Here is a 23,400-nt window from a genome sequence, read left to right as displayed (position 1 = left end):
GCAAGACACCATTACATTTAAAAACGGAAAGCTGTATAGTTTTATAAGAGTAAAATTTTATCATGTTTTGAATTATAATTATTTAATGCGCTTTAAAAATGTGGAAATGAAACTATTTCAAATCTGGATATCTTGGTGGTAAACTGTACAGTTTTGTGAAGTAAAAAAGTCCTTTGTGAAGTAGTCAACTTCACACTCATTTTTTCTCAAAAAGTTGTTTTGATTGAAATTGACAAATGTGTCTCTTCGTGGGGTTAGTGACAAAATGTAAAATTATACAATTAATTTAATTATGATATCTACGTAGGCCTACATCACAAACACCAAGGTTCAGTGGTCTTACATTTTCATGCTTAAATTATTAAACATCACAACAACAAATGTTTTAACCAGCAAACATTTCCTGCAGTATCATACAGGTGATCGCATGTGCTAGTGTTAGTTAATTAGAGATTGCCGTGAGGTCTCAAAATGAGTCTCATCGTTAGAAAATCAAAAAAATAAGTTTATATTATATTTTGGTAGATCACATTATAAGCTTAATTTGATCTTTGAATGGCTTCCCTGGGATAAATAGATCTAGAGATGTTAGCATTTAAAGTTTAGGTATATGAGAACCAAGTTTTGAGAAAATCGGCCTCAAAGATAAATTAACCTGTACAAATAATAGTACTAGAATTACAGAATATGCGCAGAGAACACTATTTTAGTAAGAAAATTCACTTAAAAAGTACACAATCATAAAATATAAGTATCAAGTTATTCAAAAACATTAAAATCTAAATTTTGTAAAAATGTTGATTTTGACCTATTTTGGTGAATATCTCAATATGATTTCACCAACGATGCGTCTCATTTCGTGTTGAGACCTCACGGTGTCGTTCTGTTTACAAATTTGAAATAATGACATATTTTGGGGGTTTTATGTTTCTTTTACTTTAAATGAAACGCCTTAATAATTAATATGTGCAGGTGTATTTTTCTTCTTCTTAAACATATATGCAATGGTATGAAGATATGGATTTAGTGAGGAATTGATAGGGATAATGAATGTCGCAGACCAAACGTAAATTTCATCAGGAAGTTTCCAGGCACCAGCTTCCGATCCAATTCCCATCAAGATAATTGGAAACCAACACATGAAATCTGTTAAGACGATTATTACCATCTTTGTTGCCATCTTGATCTCCTCCGCTCGCCTCTTACCTCTATTTACCGTCGATGCCGTTCGCTTTACGGATATATAAATTGAGATGTAACTCCCTGCAATGACGGTAAAACTGAAGAAGTTGAATGCCAGGAAAATTGTTATAGCATATTGCCAGCCTGGGGATCGGTCAGCTGTTAGCGGTAGTGCCAAACACACACTTTGTCGCCCGTAGTAGTTGTCTTCGAAATACGGTATGTTGACGAAGCTTAGACGGTTGCAAACAGGAAGAATACTGATAGTAATAACAGTCAACCAAACAATACCCATGATTTTAATGCATCTTTTACGATTAAGCCTTTTGGTGCTGAATGGATAGGCAATGGTTACTGCACGGTCAAAACTCATAATCATCAAGATGAAAACCGAACATTCACTGGACAATGTTGAGATAAACCCGGCAAAACTGCAAAGGAAACTGGTTTTCCAAATTGTTGCATACCGTGCGTACCTCCCCCTGTAGTACATATCAGCTCCTGCTATGACTATCATGTAAACCGCCATCAGCAAGTCAGAGACTGCAAGATTAGTGATGAGTATGGATTGGACATTAAAGTCATTTTCAATTACTCGCCGAATGATAACAACTAAGTTGCCAAGGAGGGCGGCTATTCCAATAATCAACATCAAGATCCGCAAAGCTTCCCTCTTCAATAGATCTGTACAAGAGGCAAATAGATCAATGGGCTCGCAGTGATCAATATCACCAACAGTGCAGCAGAGACTAAAATAATCAGAATATCTGTTGAAAATATAATTAAATATATATATATGGAGAAATACTGAAAAACAATGTTAGAAAAACAATGGATTGATCTCAAGTAGAGGTGGTGCTGGTGTTGGTAGTAGTGGTAGTGTTATTGAGAGTTGTAGTAGTGGTAATAGTTGTAGTTATGGAAGTGACAATAGTAGCATGGGGTATAACTAATTCATCCGTTATAGCACTGGTCGTAGTAGTAATAGTAATGAGTAAAAATATTCCTAGTATTATCTGTAGCAACAATAAGAGAGCTATACTAATTGCAGTATCTGTATGATCATTTTTTTTGAAGAATTATAGAAAGGCAACTTACAAAGCTTTAAAATTCTTCGGTTGACGAAAAGTATTCTCTGAGTATTTAGTTAGTTTGTTAGATCGTATATCTCTATAAAATCAATTAAAATAAGATTTTAATAACAATGTCTAGACAGTATATGACAAAAAATAGTTATTGTTGGTTTGAAACGGAAAATGTGTGTATGAAACAGTTGCAATCAATAACCAGTAGTTTGCCGCTATTGATATGTAATCTAAGTACTATGTAAGACAAATTCACTAAAATCATATTTAATTGATAATTGAGTAATCGATTAAAATAAAAAATAAATACATGTATTCAGTTAAAGTGCTTGTACAAACCAGGCACATGTACGGGAATGTATGGTAAATACTAATTTAACAGGAAATTAATGTGAAATAAAAAAAATTATTTTACAAGAAATTGACCATCAAATTGACCATCAATAGTAAAATGACAATTAGTGTGGATTTGGATCAGTTTATTGGAGATCTGTCCATATAATATTGTTTTAATTATTTAACTACATAACAGAGACAAACAGAAAGCGTACAGAGAACACCAGGTCAGTGTGCTAATAATAAGGAGATAAGGAGTTAAGTCTGAGTTGCGGTTTGTGTTATCTGTTGGGCAGTCTAGGATTTGGACTGAATTGGATTCGGTCCGACTTGAATTTGGTACGAGTTGGTTTTAGTCCCGGTGGTCTGCCTATCCAAGTTGTCGGAGTTTGTCGAGTTAGTTGCCCCTTGCACTCCTGTTAACTTACCAAAAATATACATTACCTTTCAATAACGCCCTTGACAATGTTACATTACTAGCATTCCTTTACACAGTGTATTAAAATTATTTAATGATTATTATGATTAGTAACTTACAACACCTGTAGCGAGAACCACATTTCCTGAAAGGCGTTGTCCTTTATTTCAACTAGATTGTTGCTGTGCATGTATCTGATTACAAAATAAAACGACAGTTTAATGTAGCAGACAGAATTTTCTACAACATACTGCTTGCAAAAAAAATTGAAAACCTCAAAAATTAAAATAAAAATTTGTACAGCCCATATTAAAGGATCAAATACGTATTAACTTTCAACCAGAAGCATATCGAAAATAGTTTTCGCTGATTTACAGACATTACTAAAAATCACTTAAATTGATTATCAGTCAATTTAAAGGTATCTACAAAACGAACACAGTAAATATATTATTATTTAACTATTCGGTAATTAAGAAAAACTTAATCATTTCTTTAAATGTTGAAAATAAGTATTTCTAATTTGAAATTGATTTCTTTTAGCCCAGGGCAGAGTGTATATTATTAATTTATTCTCACATAATACATAACAGTAAACATTGTTTACGATTGACAGAAATAGCTCTATTTTTGGTAAGCATTTGCTTGTGGTTAAAAAGTATGGTTTGGGTAGGATATTAGGCGTGGTCTAACAATTCAATTGCAAATAACATCTACTTCTACTAATAACAAAAATAACTCGAGTAAAAATTATTCAAAATGAGAATATAAAATGTGACGTCTTTAAGTACCGTAGCAATTGCGTTATATGATGTCGAAATCAAATTTTAATTTAAGAGGTGATTGCTTCACTTACAGATTTTGAAGAGATTTCAAGCCGTTGAACGCACCTGCAGTTAAGATATTTATTTTGTTACTGCTTAGGTCCCTTAAAAAACAATAAAAGTTAAAACTGTAATTACTGTAGTAAGAACTCCTTTTTCAAATTGTACTCAAATCACAATCATAATCAAAATTAATGATAGTGCTGCATAGGCAAATCTATATATAAAGGATTGTAATTCTGATTTTTTTTTTTTTTTTTTTTTCCTTTTTAGGATTTTTTCTTTTTAGGATTTTTTTCAGCTTTAATCTTGTTAGCACCGTTAAGGTAAAACGCACTGTATTTCATAGCTGCACAGTGTCACTGCATTCGGCTCATAGCGTTCGGGCAAGGTTTTGGTTATAAATCGTAGGTTTCGGCACTTTTCAGTCCTTTAATTAATTGTTTTTCAAATTGATTTTCAATCTTTTAATGGCCCCTTATTATGATTTTTCCCCCGGTTTGTCTCGTTCCACCAGCATCCATTTTGATACAAAATTTTGATATAGAAATGTAAAGTAATCAAAATAACTAAGTTGAATATTAGAGGCGCAAGTCCTGAAAATCATAGACGTGTCTTAAAACTGCTCTCGCTGGCTCTGAGCTCGGAAAAAGTTACTCCCTAATGCTAGTGTTCATTTTTCTCGTTTCAAGCATAAAGGGCTACATTTTCTACATTAAATCGATGATCCCAAAGTTGACCGAGATTAGGGATGTAGCGAGGGAGAGCAAAGATAGCATTATTCAGTGATGGAAAATGACATTTAATTTAAGAGCATACAATTCTAAGAAAATACTGTAATCGGAAAGAAAGTGTAGCGTGCATTTATATCCGAAGTAATATTGCTTTCAATCACCGTACCGATATAGAAGCCGATAGTTCCGAAATTATTTGGACCGAACTCTTTTACCGAAGACGAAACCACACGATTGGAACATGCTACGTGTTATTTCTTATTGTTACCTCAACTTATAAGACCAAAAGACGAATCGAATGACGGCCATTTATATGAACTACAACAAATTTGGCTTTTTTCCGAATGTAGAAAGCGGCATAACACACTACTGTACATAACATCTTTTCTTTTCAACAATAAAAAATACTTAACTTCAGTTTTCAACTCTTCAAGATTCAAGATTCAAAATAACTTTATTGAAAAATTTACAGAATAAATTCAAGGTAATACTATTAAAAATGTTTAAAATATTTAAAATATTCTAGTTAAATTTGTCCAAAAAAAAAATCAAAAACACAAAAGGGAAATACATAACTTGAAAAACAAAAACAATCAAAAGGGCATAAATAAGCACCCCAGTATTCTACTGTCATCATATTCATATATGTATGACTGGTGACTGTCCTTACATAATCCTAATCCGGCTTATGCCGTCCTGTATAATAAGGGAGACATACAAATGAGCAATTATACTGAGTATAAAACTGAACAAAGTCTACAGGGTATTTCTTTTCTTTTTTTGGGTGGGGTAATTCGGGGAGGGAAACTTTGTGATAGAGCTGGTATATCTCAGTCATGACAGATAGTTTGCCATGCGATCATAACGTAAATTTGGCCATTGATAAATTGTCAGAAGAGGTTAACCAAATTAAAACTAAATTGAATTAAATAGCTGCTACTCCTGAACGTACTTAACGTTAACAGTATGGGTCTAAATATGAAAAGGGTGTACCAATCCAACAGGGTAAACCTGTCTATAATAAAATGCAGTCAAATCAGCGACATGCACCATCGCTTCGGAGCGGTAGGATTATTTGTTTACGTTGTGGCATAACTGGTCATAAGCAAATCGAATGTTTTTCTAAATTTCATGCACATGGTTATCCTTTAAACTAATATCCCCACCTTTATCTAACCATTAAATACATTCTGGTAAAGATAGGCCTAAACAGGGAAAATATTAATACTATAGACACTTCTCTAGAAGGTTGTTGTGTAGATGAAATTTTAGGTCATAAACAATTATCGTACTTGATAGATACAGGCGCTACTTTAATTTAATTGGGGAGCATTGTTTTAGGAATTCTCCAGCCTGTAGAGAATTAATAAGCAGAACTGAGTTTGAACAAGCGATTACTGCCAATGGTTCAGGTCTGAAAATAATTGGGTTGTCGCACATTTCATTGATAATTGCCGATAATAAATTTGTCATACCTATAATGTACATTGCACAATTAGATCGGAATTTCATTCTCGGTGCACTGTTTCTAGTTTCTCAGAAAGCCAGTGTTGATTTTGGATCTCGTAAACTTAGACTTCAAAATTCCATGAAACAATGTTTTGATAAGTGTGCAACTGATGTAGAATACCAAGTTGGAGATTCTGTGTTTTTATTCTTTCCGTTAACACTACCTGGTATCTCCAGGAAATTGCAGAAGAGGGTGTAAGCCGTATTTGCTAGTAAAGTGAACTGGACCAGTTAACTTCATGGTTCGAAATTTAGAAAATAATAAACTTTTGCCATCGCCAATACATGTTAATCGGATGAAATTTGCTTACGACAGGTATGTCACTGTGGTTTCTACTAATGCATTACCTTGTTAAGAATGATCGCGCCCCCAATTTTCAATTAAACTTATTTGTTAGCAGACGACGCTATCTTAGAAGCAGACCGAATTCATTTTTCTAGGGCTGCCGCCTGGCGATTTTGTTTTTCCGTACGAAACATTTGCATGAAACTTCACTCGGGCCATCTCGGATTGACTCGACTGAGAAACACGAGGAACAAGATCCGACACTTCGCAATGTCGTGACGCTCGAGTTTATTCTATGACCAAGAAAACATCGCCAATAAAAAATATCACTGTAGAATCACTAGTTTATGATTTATAGTTATACAAAAAAATATAAACGACCATTTTGGTCTTCTAACAAGTTTCTTGGCCCATAAGCATCAGTTTAGAGACAAGAATCGTGACTCCAAGAGAAAATTGCCAGATTTATAGCTATTTTTAAGATATTCGCATCATTTTGGCGGCCATCTTAGAAAAACCATTTTCCGGTGCTCCGATTTTTGCCAACTTTTGATATGTTTTTTCTCTAGACCTCATTCTACAGAAACGTTTTCTTGCAATTTTTTTGGGGTCACATGTCAGATTGACCCTACTATATATTTTTAGTAGTTAGTAGGCCTAGGTAATTATGCAAAACCGAGACCTAACTAAAAAAAAATTGTCACAGTATGTAACTCAAGTTAAAATAACACTTTTCATTACTCGTGCATCTTAATCAAATAATTATTATATGTCATTTTAAACGACCCAATAGTATTAGTATGGTAACATCAATATATTTTTTAAAAAAGGTTTTCAATTTAGACTTTTATCTGTTGATGACCTTTTGACCTCCTGAATACTCCAATATGAGATTTTCAGGTCGATTCAGTCGAGACGGCCCGAGTGGAGTTTCATGTAAATGTTTCGGGGGAAAAAATCGCTGCCAGCTGATATAAGCACGTAGTATTTCGAAGTGTTTACTCAAAATACACTTTAGGCTGGCAATCCTAATGTTATTTAAAATCATTAGAATATGTATATAACTAAAATTATGTACTGTGATTACCAACAAGAAATTATAAAAATGACTTTTAATTGTTTTTTCCTAGGCGAAAAAACGTAAAATATATTGAACAGCGCCACCAATTCGAAAGTACACGAAAACAAGACAAATGCACCACACGTTGTTGATATTTGTTTTAATAAGTTAATATTACGGATATGTAAGAAACAAAATAAGAATACTCAATTGTGCTTTGGTAATTCTAACTTGGTTTTATCAAGGCTCCCCGGGTGGTTTTAGTCTAAAAATAGATTAAACATCACACTTTTTTCGGCAAGTTCTCAAAGCGTGTACTGCGTAGAAATGTCTTACTGCAGGAGAGCGCGTGCCGCGTCCGCGTTGGTAAGTTTGCTAGGCCATGACTAGGCCTAGGTCAGGCCATTATGTACTGTAGTGTAGGCTTATATTTATTATTACTGTGGTAGTATATTTTTTTAGCATCTCTGTTTTATTTTAAAGCCATTTTCAACTTTTACTTGACTTTAGCTTGTGTAACTTTGCATACACATATTTTTGTTCTGAAAAAATGATAATTTTATCAGCGTCCCAGGCGCAAGCCTAGTCTAAACCAAAGAAAAATGCAATGTGAAGCATTACATTCGTTTACAATAGTACTTTATTATCAATGCTACTCTATTATCAATACTGTATTAAAAATGAATGTCACCGATATTTTCAGATATTTAAAAGATTTTTAAAATGCCATTTTGAAATGATAACTTCAAAAAATCAGAATACTGTACATGATTGATATAAAAATGGAAGTGCTAAAACTATTAATCCTTTACATTATGATTAATAATTATTAGACCCAAAGTTTAATTAACATCTAAATATAAAGGTAATACCATGACATTTTGTTATTTTCTAAACATGTATATAATTTTGTCAAAGCAATGCCAATGGTAAAATGCTTTAGAACAAAGAATAAATGTATATGTAGATTTTTTTAATTAACTTTTAGTTACCATCATATAGTAAGCGATGAAAAGGAAAAATTACTGTCAAGTAATCTAAGGTAGAGAACAATTCTATAGAGAGTCTTGAATCTTGATATTTTATTCGAAAAAATAAATGGACCAGAAAAATCTAAATTAAAAATGTGTGCTACACCATTAAAGAGAAGCAGTCAAATTCCTTACATTAAAGTATTAATCATAATGGTAATGGTAATGGTTTTGTATTTATAATAGTGCCTCCCACAATAGTCTGAAGTAGAACAGTTGCATGATAAACTTCCATTGCTTATCCTTTTTCATAAGTGATGCGGATATGTACAGTGAGGTAACCCTGAAAGAACAAAATCATTTTGTAGGCTAAATTTCATTTCTGAAAAATACAGTAGTATTTATCCAAGCACACAACAAAATTCTTCGCAGAGATTAAATATTTAATGTGTACACACTGTAATGATTATGATGATAATGATGGTGGTGATGATGATGATAATAATAATAATAATATTAATATTAATTATGCAGAAATTTATAACGCACCAATTCAAAAAACATTATCAAAGGCGCAGTGAACAATTAACCCAATTAAAGCGATTTTGTAAACAAAAAAGTAATAATATTAATAATAATAATAATAATAATTATTATTATTATTATTATTATTATTATTATTATTATTATTATTATTACTATTATCATTATTATTATTATTATTATGATTATTAATAAATTTGTAATAATAATAATAATAATAATAATAATTTATATAGCACCAATAAACAATAAATAAATTAGTCTCACAGCACTTTACAGAATACTGGAATACAATTTCTACATAAGCAAACTTAGACTGGTTCTTTAAAAAAAATAATAGTGTAGGTGAATGTACTGTATAAATAAAATATTATTGCTATTATCATTATAGATATCACAATATCAGTATCAAACATATTAACATTATAATTATAAGCATTACAACATATTATCACTACCATATATATTGTTATCATCATAATGACTATCTATTTTCATCATCAATCATTATAGTGTATTACGATGGATTACTTACTGCAATACATTGCTTAATCAACTACATGGCAGTATCATAAGCAATGGATAACTGATGTGATAAAGCCCAGCATTAACCTGCAATAGAGTCTTCTTAACTCAGTCCATCCACCTTTTATATGAAAGAAACAAATAAAATTATAGTTAATATAATTGGTTTGATTGAACAAAGCTTGCCATGCCTATTTTTCCTATCCTTGGCATTGATTACTTCTACTTCTTTACTCAGCCTACTCCTAAAATAACAATTTTAATAATAGTAATAGAAATAATAATAATAGAAATAATAATAATAATAATAATAATAATAAATTTATTATATAATATATATAATAAAATATAATATATAATATATGCCCAAATAATAATAATAATAATAATAATAATAATGATAATAATAATAATAATAATAATAATAATAATAATAATAATAATAATAATAATAATAATAATAATAATATTGTTGTTATAAAATAAATACAGCAAGATCGTATGTAATTAATTACTAATTACCAATTCCAGGTACCAATTAAACTTACAGGGCCTATACCCTGTACGTTCTATGCTGCGTACCTAGGCTAGCGAAACCCATGTCCTGTTGAGATACTGAATTTAGGCCCCAACATTGTCGTCATAAAAAAAAAATCAGCGGGGAAGCTTTGATAATTACAACAGTTATGGCTTTTATGCTTTACATTTAACAGCAAAATTAAATAATAAATGAGCTGCCTACCTTTTTAACCTAAAAATGCCCAAAAACATAGTTTTTTTTTTCAGAAAACTTTGTATTACCCTTTCTCCCGCATCCTTTCAAGCTCCAGTCGATTTTCCGTGATAAACAGGTGCCTGGGTACGTCATCTAATAAATATTCATGATTTTTTTTTTGTCGAAACCTTTAAAAATTAATTTCTATTTGCTGTAGTCCGTAACGTAATTTTACATATTTTTTTTCTGTTATCGCTCAACGTGGTTTACTTCCGTGTGATTGCGCGTTTGTGTACTCAACAGCGCCACGGAATGGAATTGAGTGCGTGCTACTTAATTTATATCTTAGAAACCACAGTTATGTTTCTTTATAATGAACAGTATTCCGCTGATTGGATTTTTTCGGACTTTTAGTATGTTATTATATGTATATTTCAGGAACGGATTCTGTAAAATATTTATGTTAAAATGACTTCTGTGTTCATTATAATTCTGTCTAAAGATTGATTGGTTCGACTATAAAGCTAAGTCAGCGTAAAACTGAAAAATACTCAGGTTTTGGATTGATTTTTCGAATAGTTAACCCTCGTTAACCCTAAAATGACTTAGTTTATTATAATCCTCAATAATTCTTTAATTAATATATGTTAAAATTAGAATTAGCGAATTTTGGCCAATTTATGAAAATTGAAGTTGAAATATACCATACTTTTAAAGGTCATGTAAATTTTCCCTTAAATTCGTAATATTTTTTGGTGGAAAATATTAATATGTTTGATATTTAATGAGAGATAAATGTATCCGCTTCTAAATGGAAACAATTGCGCAGCCATAGTGATTGACTGTATGTAGTGCGCATCGAGAAAATAAGGTGCTCTCCATTTTGCCGTGTTCAATTTTTTGGTAAACTATGCCTGCTGAAAATTTGATGGCGGGGAACACATCGGACTTCAAAGGCATCGCGCAAACGTTCTTCACGCGCTGCAGCAGCTTTGATCTTGGTTCATTTGCATAGCGCTGCGTGCGCGTAGCTTTTTCGAGTGATCTCCTTCTCAATAATCCCTCCATGGTCCAACCAACGATGAAAAAGTTCATAATCATTGCAATGTTCAAGGGCTAAGCGATGCTGATTTTCCAAAAGAATCTTTCTAACCTCTGCTATCGACTCAAACTGTTAAGGATAAGCCAGTTGTTGTACTTGGTTTACCTTTCATTAATAAAGAAAAAGATGAGCTCCATGAAGTTGAACGAATTATCCGTGGGAAATTCGTTAAAAGTAAATTGCATTACCTGATTAAATGGGCAAACTTTTCTAACAAACATAATACATGGGAACCAGAGAGCACCTTTAACGACGTTGCAATTGAGCATTTGAAATCAAATCCTGTTCGAATAATTGGGAAACGTGTGTGATGTTGTACTTACGTCGAACTGCATTGCTTTATTGAATATTAATTAATTAAAATAATGCGCATTATTTTTGTAATTATCATGTCTGCAAAAGGTACCAGAATCGTGTATTATTATGTAATCAATTATGCTTATTTGAATATGCGATTTACGATAACTTTGATTTGATAAAATGAAGAGAATGTAATTAATCAAAGGGTGTTAAAAGATGAGACTTTCCTATCTATATTAATGTTTTAATTAAGTAGAACTTAATTGGTGATAACATGGGATATGGAGTTCCTAATCATGCAACTCCAAGTATAGCCTATGGGGCTTTTTGAGATAACCCTTTTTAGTTGCAACTTGTCGAATTAACAATTGCATTATTTGTTAAGGGTCAGAATTTTAGTTAAGTTTATCGTAGTCAAATGCAGACCTATTCTTTGTATTGTATTTCAGATTTCACTCTTCGTCATTGATTAACTGACAATATGCAATGCAGTGTGTCCGTTTACATAAAAATCCTTTTGTTTTCAATATTTTCAAATTATCTAGCCTGTTTAAATTAGCACTCCAATGAAAATAACCATGTCATTTTCGGGATTTTCGTCCCGGATGCAGACATTGCAAGTTTTTCATTGGGTTCAAATTAGGTGCATAACAATCTTAGCCAGGCCCTACACTAGTTAAAGTATGCAGAGAACCATTCAGTGAATACATGACAAAACGTTTTATTATGCAAACAGCAACCTAAAAAGCTATACTGGAGAATTTCAAACAAACGTTGACTTTTGGCTGGCAAAAGCATATTAAAAACGCGTAACAGTTACATCTTATTTTTTTTATATATAAATTCAAATAAGGATTACTTCATTAAGGGAAAATCTTGCTACAGAAAGCGGAGATTTAATTAGCTTTCATGTGAACTATAGCAGGCAATTTTTGTCTTTTTGTATCTCAAAAAGTCTTACCTTACATCAGTGTTGTTAAATTATATTATATATTTGCGCAAATTTAGTTCTCTATTTTTGTTTTCAAGTAGACATGCTTGACCGCAAAATGTATAGTCTTGCACATAGTAATAGTTAAAACTATGGTGAGCTTTTGTGTACATTCCTAACCTAAATACATTGGTTGCTAAAAAATGATCACAGTCATTTTTAAGTTTGTCGAGGGTCTTATGCTATTTTTTTTTTTTTTTTTTTATAATTCTGAAAGGAATAAACATGGCGTTGCCATGTCACAACTGCTGGGACCGCAACTGTAACTACGCTGGAAAACACTGGAATGCAAATATCTTTATCTTTATCACTATGCTAGTGGACATCAGGCGTGTTGTTTAAATTATTTAAATGCACTAAATCAATATGGCACTATATAATTTTAGAAATTGATGCAATAATGTTAAATATCCTTATGGCCCTCTACTATATTTGACGACCTCAGTTCTGGTACGATTTAGCACTTGAGAACCGCTGATATAGGCCTAGTATAATCAGCCAATATTTAAATATATAATAAGTGTTGAGCATTGTGAACATTTATATAATGCTAGTGCTACATGCATTTCACGTGTTCTGATTCCATGCAAACCTTGAAAGAACTCACATCAATCTTAAGTTTGCTTGCCTGCGAAATGTACCTCTTGTTAGCACTCTAATTCGATTTCCTGAAATGTTCCTAAATTAAATTTTTAAAGGAATAATTGTTTTAGCGTGACAAAGTTGATAAACATAATATAGTGGTGTAACGGAGGGGGTATTCAGGTAATAGGCTAATAGACTCAAAACTAAAAAAAAAAAGATTTGCAGACAGATACGAAAGTAGATTGGAAGTCAAGAATACCAATACGGTAACAGCCCTCACTACAAGTTTCAATGTATTTGCGTGAATTCTTAAGGTGTTTAAACTTGTGAGGGTTCCTGTCCGCTGCCAAGTGCTCGCGCAATTTTATTGAAATTGTAAGGCTCGCTGTTTCCTGGGCTCGCATACAATTTGGCCTTCGGGCCATTACTCGTGACCGCTTTTAATGTGGATGTTGTTAATAAAAGCGAAATGAATGAATAAATGAGTGAATGAATTACAGCCGGCACAAAAAAAATTATAAACAACACGTGAGCAGAGACCGGCATGGACATGATCTTACCCTGAAAGCCTTTTTCATATTTATTTTAAATGAAGAAAAACCAACTTAAATTAAAAATCATTACATAGTTTGCTTGGAAATAAAACGACTTTTTTGCGGGGCAACTTTATAAAAGGGGCCTATATAAGGAAGTTTAAAATAAAAGGTGGTAGGTGTATCTCAAATATGTCTGTGCAAATGTATTTACAGGCGGATCCAGGTGACAAGAAATATAACACCCCACCCCCACTTTCCTTTGACCACGATGTGTCAGAATAATAAATATCAAAATATTTTCTATGCTACTTACATGATTTCAAGTTTAATAAGTTCAGCAAAAGCATCTCTATCGATAAGTCTCAAATTGTTTTGGTTCAAATATCTGTGTGCAAAAGAATAAAGATATAAATTAATAACACGAGGTCTGTATTGTATCGAAACATATGATAGGATCTATTTAGGCTTAATGGCCTTTGACTACCAGAAAAACAGATTTCAAAATTATGACTGTGGATTTTAATCCGTGAATTCAGGCCATGGCCGGTTATTATGCTTTTAAAGATCAGTATATCACATAATAGTGAATTGTCACCCCGTCTATGGATTGAATACGTCGGTGTCAAATACTACTAAAAAAAAACTCACTACGTCCGAATTGGGTTAATAATTGGTAAAACAAAAAAATATTATTACAAAAATGGTATGCGTTGCAGATGAAACAATAGTTGGATATGACTTTTAAGAAGTTTTATATTCTAATATTTTTCCTTGTGTGAAAGATATATATATATGTATATATAAATATATAATATTGTTTAATACTATAACCGGATGATTGGTTTAAATTTGTTAATGTTTACCTTAAGATCTTTGTCCAATGAAAGAAATGCCATACTTTTCAATATAAAAAGTGATCAAGTATATATCTGACTTTCAAATTTATAATTGACAAGCTGTTATGGAGATGTAGTAAAACCTTTCCTTTGGGACACCTCTTTTAAGGGGACACACTAATAACACTTTTTTTGGCAGACAAACAAGAGAAAGTATATCTTTACACACTGCACTACGGCCAACTTGTAATTAGGGGACACAGTTCAATTCTTTTTATTTCATTCCCGAATGTGTTCCTAGGGCTTCTATCGCAAATATTTTGAAGCTGTACTGAATAATTTTAACGAATCTGATATGACAGTATTATGCAATAACGATAGTCTATTACATCTATAGCCTATACATATTTTACGTCTTATATCAACAATTTTAAGATAATTATTTGAATGACTGTAAGTAATAAATCTTACATTACAAACTACAGTACACAAAATTGTCCCTTTACTAGGAGTGTCTAATAAATATGGGTTCGCCGTATGTTAAAATACATAATTTCCCTTTAGGGTGTCCTTAGCCTGCGTTCCAGGCCCCAATTTTCGGTTATTCACACTTTATTGCGCTTAGTGCGTGCATACCTAATTTATTTGGCGTCCCATACTCAATATCCTTTTTTTTTATTTGAATTATTTCGTCTCTAAATTCACTTGCTCGTTAGTGGTGCTGTCCAGATTGAGAAATAAAAAATAATAAAGGACTTGTAGAAAATCTAGGGTGTCCCATTAATGAGGTGCAAATTCAACTGTTAAATGTTTTGCTGAATGACGTGTAATAGTAGAGTACCACAATCGTGTCGTCACAACACAAGGTGGCGCCATCTGGACGTTGGTTGGACTACCGTTCATTACGACTGAATGACTTCATAATCTTAATGGTTTAGAATAGGCTTTCGTGAATAGGCATTTTAAAACCTAATAATTTACCATCAAAATGTACTAAAACACAAAAAACTCGCATTATATTAGTTATCGAACACACATTTAATCATTAATTAACTTTACAAGGAAAATTTAAGAACACCTTTTTAATAATTACGTTAGAAATTGGGATTAGTGGTTTGTCAGTGGAAAAAATGGCGCCGGTTAAACTCATTTTGTGTCGCCAATAGCAACGGAGTTGTATCACGTGGTATCGTGACGTAACAATGTGGTACTATATTGTAAATAATATGATATTTTCTTGTGAATTGTTGCGAGCATGGATTATATTGCAGTATATGCGATTATAAAGAATCGTTTATAACTAGAAACTTACAAGAATTGAAGATTATTCAAACCACTTAAGGCCCTTGCTTTTAGATGTGCTATTTTGTTTCTGCTCAACACCCTTCCAAAATAAAGAAACGACGAACATACAATAATCAAACCGATCAAAATGTTAAGACGGAAAAAACTGACGAAACCAATTAACAGATTATGCTAATTAAAATCATAGTAATGCAATCAGATTTATTAGACCGATAATAATTTTTTTTCTCATCAAATCTCTCAGCAGATAGATCAGATCAGTCTGATCTTTCCGATTTCTAGGTCAAATAAATTTGATATCTCAAATCTCTCACACAGGTCAGATCAATCTGGTCTTTCAGTTCCCTCACATCAATTTGATTTTTTCTATCTCTCAGATAAATCAGATCAATTTGATCTCTCAAAAATTCTAATCTCTCAAGTAGGTCAGATCAATTTGATCTCTCATATTTATCAGACAGTTCAGATCAATTTTATTCCTCAGATCACTCAATTTCATTTATTCGTTTTTAAAACAAATAACAAAAATTAAATTAAATTTAAAAAAAACCTAGGATCTTTCTGATCTCTCAGATTGGTCAGAACAATTTGATCTTCTAAATCTCCCACATAGGCCAGATCAACCTGGAAGACTACCATCAGCATCAGTGACGAGTCTTCCGCTTAAATATGCGCCAGTATTTTAGGTTCCGGCGCCTGTATCTTAACCGATTGACCAATCAAATAAAACATTGTTAGAGAATAATATATGAACAATTAAAGAAGTTTGCAGATCAAAATTTAAAAAAAATCAAACGGACTTATATACTCAATATAGTGTTACCTATAATTTTGGATTGCGTCGCAGTGCATCAGTACTTTCAGACATAGGATATTAGGTTACTTAGTGTATTAAATCCGATGTCCCCGACAATAGCAAAATAGGCGTGGTCGGTCGTCGATCTAAATCTTTCGAATTGGTCCAGGGGGAGAACAATATAAAAATTTGGTGGTCTCGAAATTTAATCGATTTTAGAATCTACAAGTATGTAGAAAACACATATTTTTTTTTCCAGATGAATTGTGATGTTTCTCCCCGACATAGTGGAGTTGGTCTGGCTCCCGCATTTCCCCTGTCTCTTATACACATCTAGATGTGTATAAGAGACAGGTATATATGCTCTATATAAAAACTAAAAAACTACTATTATTATTAATATTATTATTATTATTATTATATTATTATTATCATATTATTATTGTTATTATTAATATTACTATTGGTAACAATATAATTATTATCAGTATAACTACTACTCTATTTACTATTACTACTATAATAGTTTGAGAATGCTTTACATCATTACTTTAAATGCTTGTGGTGTTTTTAAACACATGAAAGCATGAAATCAACCTTAAATAGATTATGCATGCTGCCTAAACACTATTACTTTCCAATAGTTACATACGCTGTTATGAGCAGCGGCAGGTCAGTGATTGTTAAATCAGAGCCCAACACGTTTCTAGTGAGGAAGAAAATATATTAGGCTTAAATATTATAATATATCACTGCATTCGTAATTTAAGACGTTAATCAATGGCTTTTTCAAGCGACATGACATCATTATCCAATGTCGCCCAAGCAATCTATAGCTTAGAACATTAATGTATGCCTCAAACAGCATCATTATGCAATTATCATCATCAATATTATTTTCATCATTGCAATATGTCATCATAACTATCCTCATTTTTGTCGACATCGTCAAAAGTGTCTACTATCAATGTCGTTAACGTTATCATCATCTTCCTATCACTACAATTTATAAGAAACAAATAATGTCATAATCAGTAATTATTATTATATTGTCATCACCTATTATAACCATCAACATTGCTATCATAATCAAGTTTAAATACAATTATCATCATCAATATCCGATTCATTATTCTTTGCTATGTGGTTATCATAACAATCATCAACATCGTCATACTTATCTTCGTCGTGGCAATTGGCCCTTTCTTAAACCAGCTGTGCCAACCCTGGGCCGCCATACCCAAAATGTTGTAGTAGTAGTTTCTTCGGATGCGCTAGAAAACTATGACGAGTATTTCATACATGGACAGAAAGTGTACTGCTCACACACAAACTAATTTTCGAGTCTCAATGAGTGAAGTGATTTTTTTTCTTCGCTATGACAAGGCAAATCCCAAATAATTCATAGGTATAGAAGATATTTAAAACCACAATTTGAGACAATGCATGCCACCAACTTAAATAGTTGACAGGGTTCCTGTCATAGCACACTCGTTCACCACATGTTCATGAGTTTGTACATGTTCACAAAAACAAGGCTTTTTAGTTGTACCCAGGCCTTCCGTTGGAGGTTGTGGCCCGGTGGGTGTGATGACCAGGCCTGAATGTATGGCTACAATTGCTTAGGTACAGTTGGTATTATGCCTCAGTGAGCCTAGCATGGACGGAGCTTTCTTTTTGTAGAGGATGTCGTGAAGAAGGTGGTTTGCTTGACCAGCTTTCTGATATAGCCTTCTACAGATGTTGTCTCGACGGGAATAAGGTGGTTGAATCCCAGAACGGAATGGTAGATGAATGAGTGGTGTAGATCGTAGGCATCCAGAAACTTGTCTCGGGGGGACGTCCAGCCAAAGGGTTTGAATGCTTGTGTCCATGTTGCCGAGCAGTATTCAGCCGATGAGTATGCCAAGGCTATTGCTGAAGTTCTAAGGGTGCAGAAGGATGTACCCCAGTTTGTACTGACCAGGAGCCTAACAAGAGCAACTCTAGCGGAGACTTTGATTTTCAGCTTCATCAGATGACTTTTGAACGTGAGGCTGCGATCTAGTGTTATAATATAACATTACTTAGGGCCTAGCCTAGGCATCTTTTAATTGTAAAAGGGCCTATGACCACAAGAGTTGCTATGCTTGCCTAAGCCTTATTTATATAATTTTAAGTTTTAGTACCACCAGGCGGGACGCTGGCCGCCAAAAGATCTGATAAAGTTTTATACGGTCTAGCTAGGCCTAGCCAATTACTAGGCTATGTCTCTATTTGTACTAGCTAAGTATATAGGTTAGGCCCTAGTAAGAGCTGGATGGTTCCTGTAGTACTAGCTTGAGTAGGCCCACTATATAACTATTAGTATTAGTGGTCCTATAGTCGTGCATTGTCATAGTTTTCTAAAGTTTTTCATTATTTCTTTTAAACTTTGTTTTTCCTGTTGTAAAATATCCCGATAATATAGGTTTTCGCATTTATAAAAGTTTGTGAAAACCGAAAACCCCTCGCAAGGATGATTACTTTCCTTTTTCAACTCGATCGCGTTTACGCAGAGGCCAATTCTAGCACATGCGCAGAAACTACATAGTTTTGGGCTTGGCGGCTCAGGGTTGGCACGGCGGGTTTGCAAAAAGGTCACATGCTTCGCCGTATTCATTATAAATATATTATTCACTCCAATTGTTACCACCATCATTAAATATAACAGTATTTTCTTTAGTAGTGACATACGTTCGAGGCAAGAAACCATATAACTGCAAATCCACTAGTCTTGTAGAGTCAGAAAGTTTTCTATTCAAGAAGATAATTTATGTAAAACATCAAATAAATATCCACGTCAAAATGAAAGTACTTATGAAGCAGAAGTAAACCAAATCATTATATAATAAAAAAATCCGGGCCGTTTAAGATAAGTTTTAACATTAAAATCCTAAGATTTGAACATCAGGATTCAATAATGGTGGTTATCCAGGTGTGGCGCCAGGATTTCTTTGACGAGGTGTGCCGATGTCCCCGACAATAGCAAAATAGGCGTGGTCGGTCGTCGATCTAAATCTTTCGAATTGGTCCAGGGGGAGAACAATATAAAAATTTGGTGGTCTCGAAATTTAATCGATTTTAGAATCTACAAGTATGTAGAAAACACATATTTTTTTTTCCAGATGAATTGTGATGTTTCTCCCCGACATAGTGGAGTTGGTCTGGCTCCCGCATTTCCCGGCCCCCTACTGGCCCTACCCCTGTAGTTATCATGATATTTATTCAAATATTTTTAAGCGATTATTGATGGGGGCTTGTTAGAGTTCATGTTGGGCAATAATTTACTTGGAAGCATGGTGTGCCTATACAAATTTTTTCATGTAAGTCACATTACATTTGAAGATACGTATAAACAAGTACGTGTTCACATGAGGCATACAAAAGAAACGTATTTGTTTTCAAGCCAGAAGAACAGTCGTTTGGAGAGTAGGGTGGTAAACTCAAATATTATCTAGATAAGTGGGTTGAGTTAGCTTAAAAATTAAAATTAGTTAGCTTAAAAAAAACCAAAGAACTTAATAGATGAAATATGGTAAATTAAATACGTACAAAAAAATGCCAGTACCTCTCACTCAATAATCGAAGGAAAAGAGCATATTGACTGCTCAGAGTTAATGGAATTTGCTGACAATTAGCGACTTGAATCAAAAATTGTTATTACTTTCCAAAACAACCATAAAATGCAGACATTTAGAATTTTGGTTTTCTCGACAACATAGTTAGACAGATAGAGTACTAAAGTAGCAAAACAATTGTTGGAAACTCTTCAAAAACAAAATCTAAAAGATTTAGACCATGGAAAAATATATATGAGCTTCTACCAAAAAGTCACGTTATATATAACAAGAGGGGTGAATGTATAGCCCTCCTAAATCTATAAAATATTTCTAAGGATAGGATATCATTGCATAGTACCATTAAATGTGTGTGATAGATTATAGAAGGTCAAATGTCATTACAAATAACATGCCTATGATTTAAAATAGCAATGTATCATGTAAATTCGCCTCGAAGTCATTTTTGTTTCTAAATAATATGTTATGGATTATGGAATAAATAGAGACAACTTCAAATGACGTACAAGATGACCGACATACGTTTTGTGTATCCTTATCTCAGTTATTACTGGCCTTGGGAATATATTCAGTGGTTAATTTCTCATTTCCCTGATTTTTTTTATTTTTTTTTTATTTTAACAACATGTAGAGGGTAACTCTTCCTTACGATGTGTAAGTGTGGCGTTCCATGTACTCTCGCACACTCGGGGGACTAGCCCACAATAAATAGACAACTTGCCCTTCATTTCCAATCATACTCCTGGTTTACTGAGCGTCGTTCATGCATACTCGTCATCTTTCTTTCCTTCGAACTCTCCAACTCGAGAGGGCGCTACCCATACAATTAAACAGTGCAGAGCACATTACCCCCGGCCCTCCAAGGCGAGTTCCACCGAGCCGAAAGATAGTTACCAGAAGTTTGCTTGTCTAAGTGCTAATAAATATCAAACTTGTAACCCACACTTTGAGAACAAATTAAAAGAAAACTTAGTGCGTGAATGTCTAATTCCATATAGGTATGCCATAAACTGATCAGAAGTGGTGTATGTGACTACACGAACTAAAAACCTCCGTGGGGGTGCATGCACATGCGCCTATGCAGACACCACTCTCCACCTGAAAGGCAGTCTGTGCAGGGGACACATTGTCATCATGGGGTAGCTAATCCACACAACCATGCACCCAACTACACAAACAATAGAAATATTGTGAGCTTGCTATATTTGATCACTAGGTATTATTTGAGAAGCTACATCTAATTTAAACACTAAATAGGTAATATACTTGATGTAACATATGTACAAACAAGAGTACAACAATTTTAAAGTACTAGGCAGGTTTACCATCTAGTACTTAATACAAATACAGATACCCTTTTGTATAACATGAACAAGAAATTGCTTATCCATGTGGTTAGTTAAATAGTAACATCATACAAAGATCTAATCACTGTGTACCATATTTGCATGCATACATAGGCTACATACAGTGAGAAGTTTAAACTGTTCTAGAATATTTTTTTTTCAGTGAACAATATTATGTAGAAACAGACATGTTAGCATACGATGTATGACTAAACTTTATACATTTAATAGGCTTACACACTTCAGAACTTTTTCCAATATCAAAACAACAGCTGCATTTGTTTGACAATTCTATAATCCAGAATTTCATTTTAAACTCCAACCCATAATGTATATTATGTAGAAGTAGTTGGCGCATCGGTTGTGGCTTGGAATCCCAACCTCGAGGTCGGGGGTTCGAAACTGTGCAAATCGGAGCTTGAGAGAATTTAAGTCCCTTGGCTATCTTATGATAGCTTTATTGACACTCAAAAAATCATTACCCAAAATAAATGATGGGGTAATATGGGGTGCCAAATACATTTTACAGTTTGCATTTTTACCATTGATTTTAACTATCATGAATATCATACCAGTTATTTCTGTATGCTCATTTGTTGCTGTACACATGTATCCTCTGTCTAATGCAAGAACTGTTAATTTCTGGAGGTCTGAATACTTGTTAATCATAGCAGGATTCATTACACTAATATCTGCTCCAGAATCGACTAAAGCAAACACATGTGTATTACCAATGTGCATCTTTGTATAATTGCCAAGCAAATTTTCAAACAACACACTATTTGATACAACATTGCATGTATTGGTACCTATACATGTAGAGTTCAATTTGTCTAGATTACATGTGACACAATTGTTTTGTTTAAAATCTTTCCAGTCCATGCTGTTGTTATTATTTGTAACCGTGATAGGCCCAACCCCGGTTTCCATATGGGTCTGTAGCATACTATCTAAGGTTAGTGGGTTGGGCCCCTTGCATGTCCCTGATAGGGCTCAGTTTTGCGACGCTGAGGTGGACGTCGTGACGTCGTAGTTCGAGCTAAAACTTTAAAATTACGTCATTTCGTATTCTTAAAACGAACTTACTAGCACTACGACTAAATGACGTGAACCTCGACTAAAATGACACCTCCGCATGCCGATTTTTTTTAGTCAGCCTAGGGTCAGGCTAAATCGCCGACTTGAAATATTTACCTCAAAAAAACGTGTTTTTTGTAACTCACGATAAAGTGAAACGAATAAAAACGATTTTATACGCAGGTTTGATATGTCTTCGGTGTGTTAAACAAAAGAGACATAAAGTTTAGCTTCCAAAAGGAGAAATTAACATGTTTCACTAGCCGCATGCGATAGTTCCTGATTTGCACGTAATCCCCTCGCGTTGCAATCACCTAGCTTCACCATAACAACAACAAAGATGGCGCCGCCCTCGCTCTGGCTCAACTATAATAGTTTTCCAAAGAAAGTGTCTGTTCAAATTCTCTATTGTAATATGTTAAAAGCTAATATATTTATTATTATAGACAATTAATTAAGGGAATGATGGTCTATTATGAATCATGAGGAAATACGTTCTTGAACCACAGACGGCAGCTTAATATTCATCCGCGTTACCGGATCTCTAAAATTTCGTCTGCTATTAAAGTTAGCCCTTTTAATTCATTGGTTAGTTTGATAGTCGTGGCTTGCCAGTCGTCTTCAGTTGAACTAAAACTAGAACTTGATTTAGTAGTAGTTAAAACTTCGACTACAATGTTTGTGAATACAAATTGAAGTTAAAGATGCAACTAGAACTAAATGAAGTTCTAGTTCGAAG

General features: G+C 33.4%; 1 protein-coding gene across 1 annotated transcript; it reads right to left on the bottom strand.

The window, feature by feature from the left end:
* Positions 1–937: 937 nt before the first annotated feature.
* Positions 938–22,325, bottom strand: LOC117121763 (G-protein coupled receptor GRL101-like). The gene is made up of 4 exons (XM_033267072.1): positions 22,105–22,325; positions 14,016–14,087; positions 3,141–3,215; positions 938–1,949 (listed from the first exon to the last, which is right to left on the bottom strand). Exons 1-4 carry the CDS (start codon positions 22,323–22,325, stop codon positions 953–955), a joined length of 1,365 nt encoding a protein of 454 aa, XP_033122963.1. The 3' UTR covers positions 938–952.
* Between the last annotated feature and the right edge of the window lie 1,075 nt (positions 22,326–23,400).

Source organism: Anneissia japonica, unplaced genomic scaffold (assembly GCF_011630105.1).
Source record: "Anneissia japonica isolate Jap-2015-1 unplaced genomic scaffold, ASM1163010v1 scaffold3436_len560460_cov161, whole genome shotgun sequence".
NCBI lineage: Eukaryota > Metazoa > Echinodermata > Crinoidea > Comatulida > Comatulidae > Anneissia > Anneissia japonica.
Note: the sequence above shows the minus strand (reverse complement) of the source record. Positions and strands in the feature narration are given on the sequence as shown.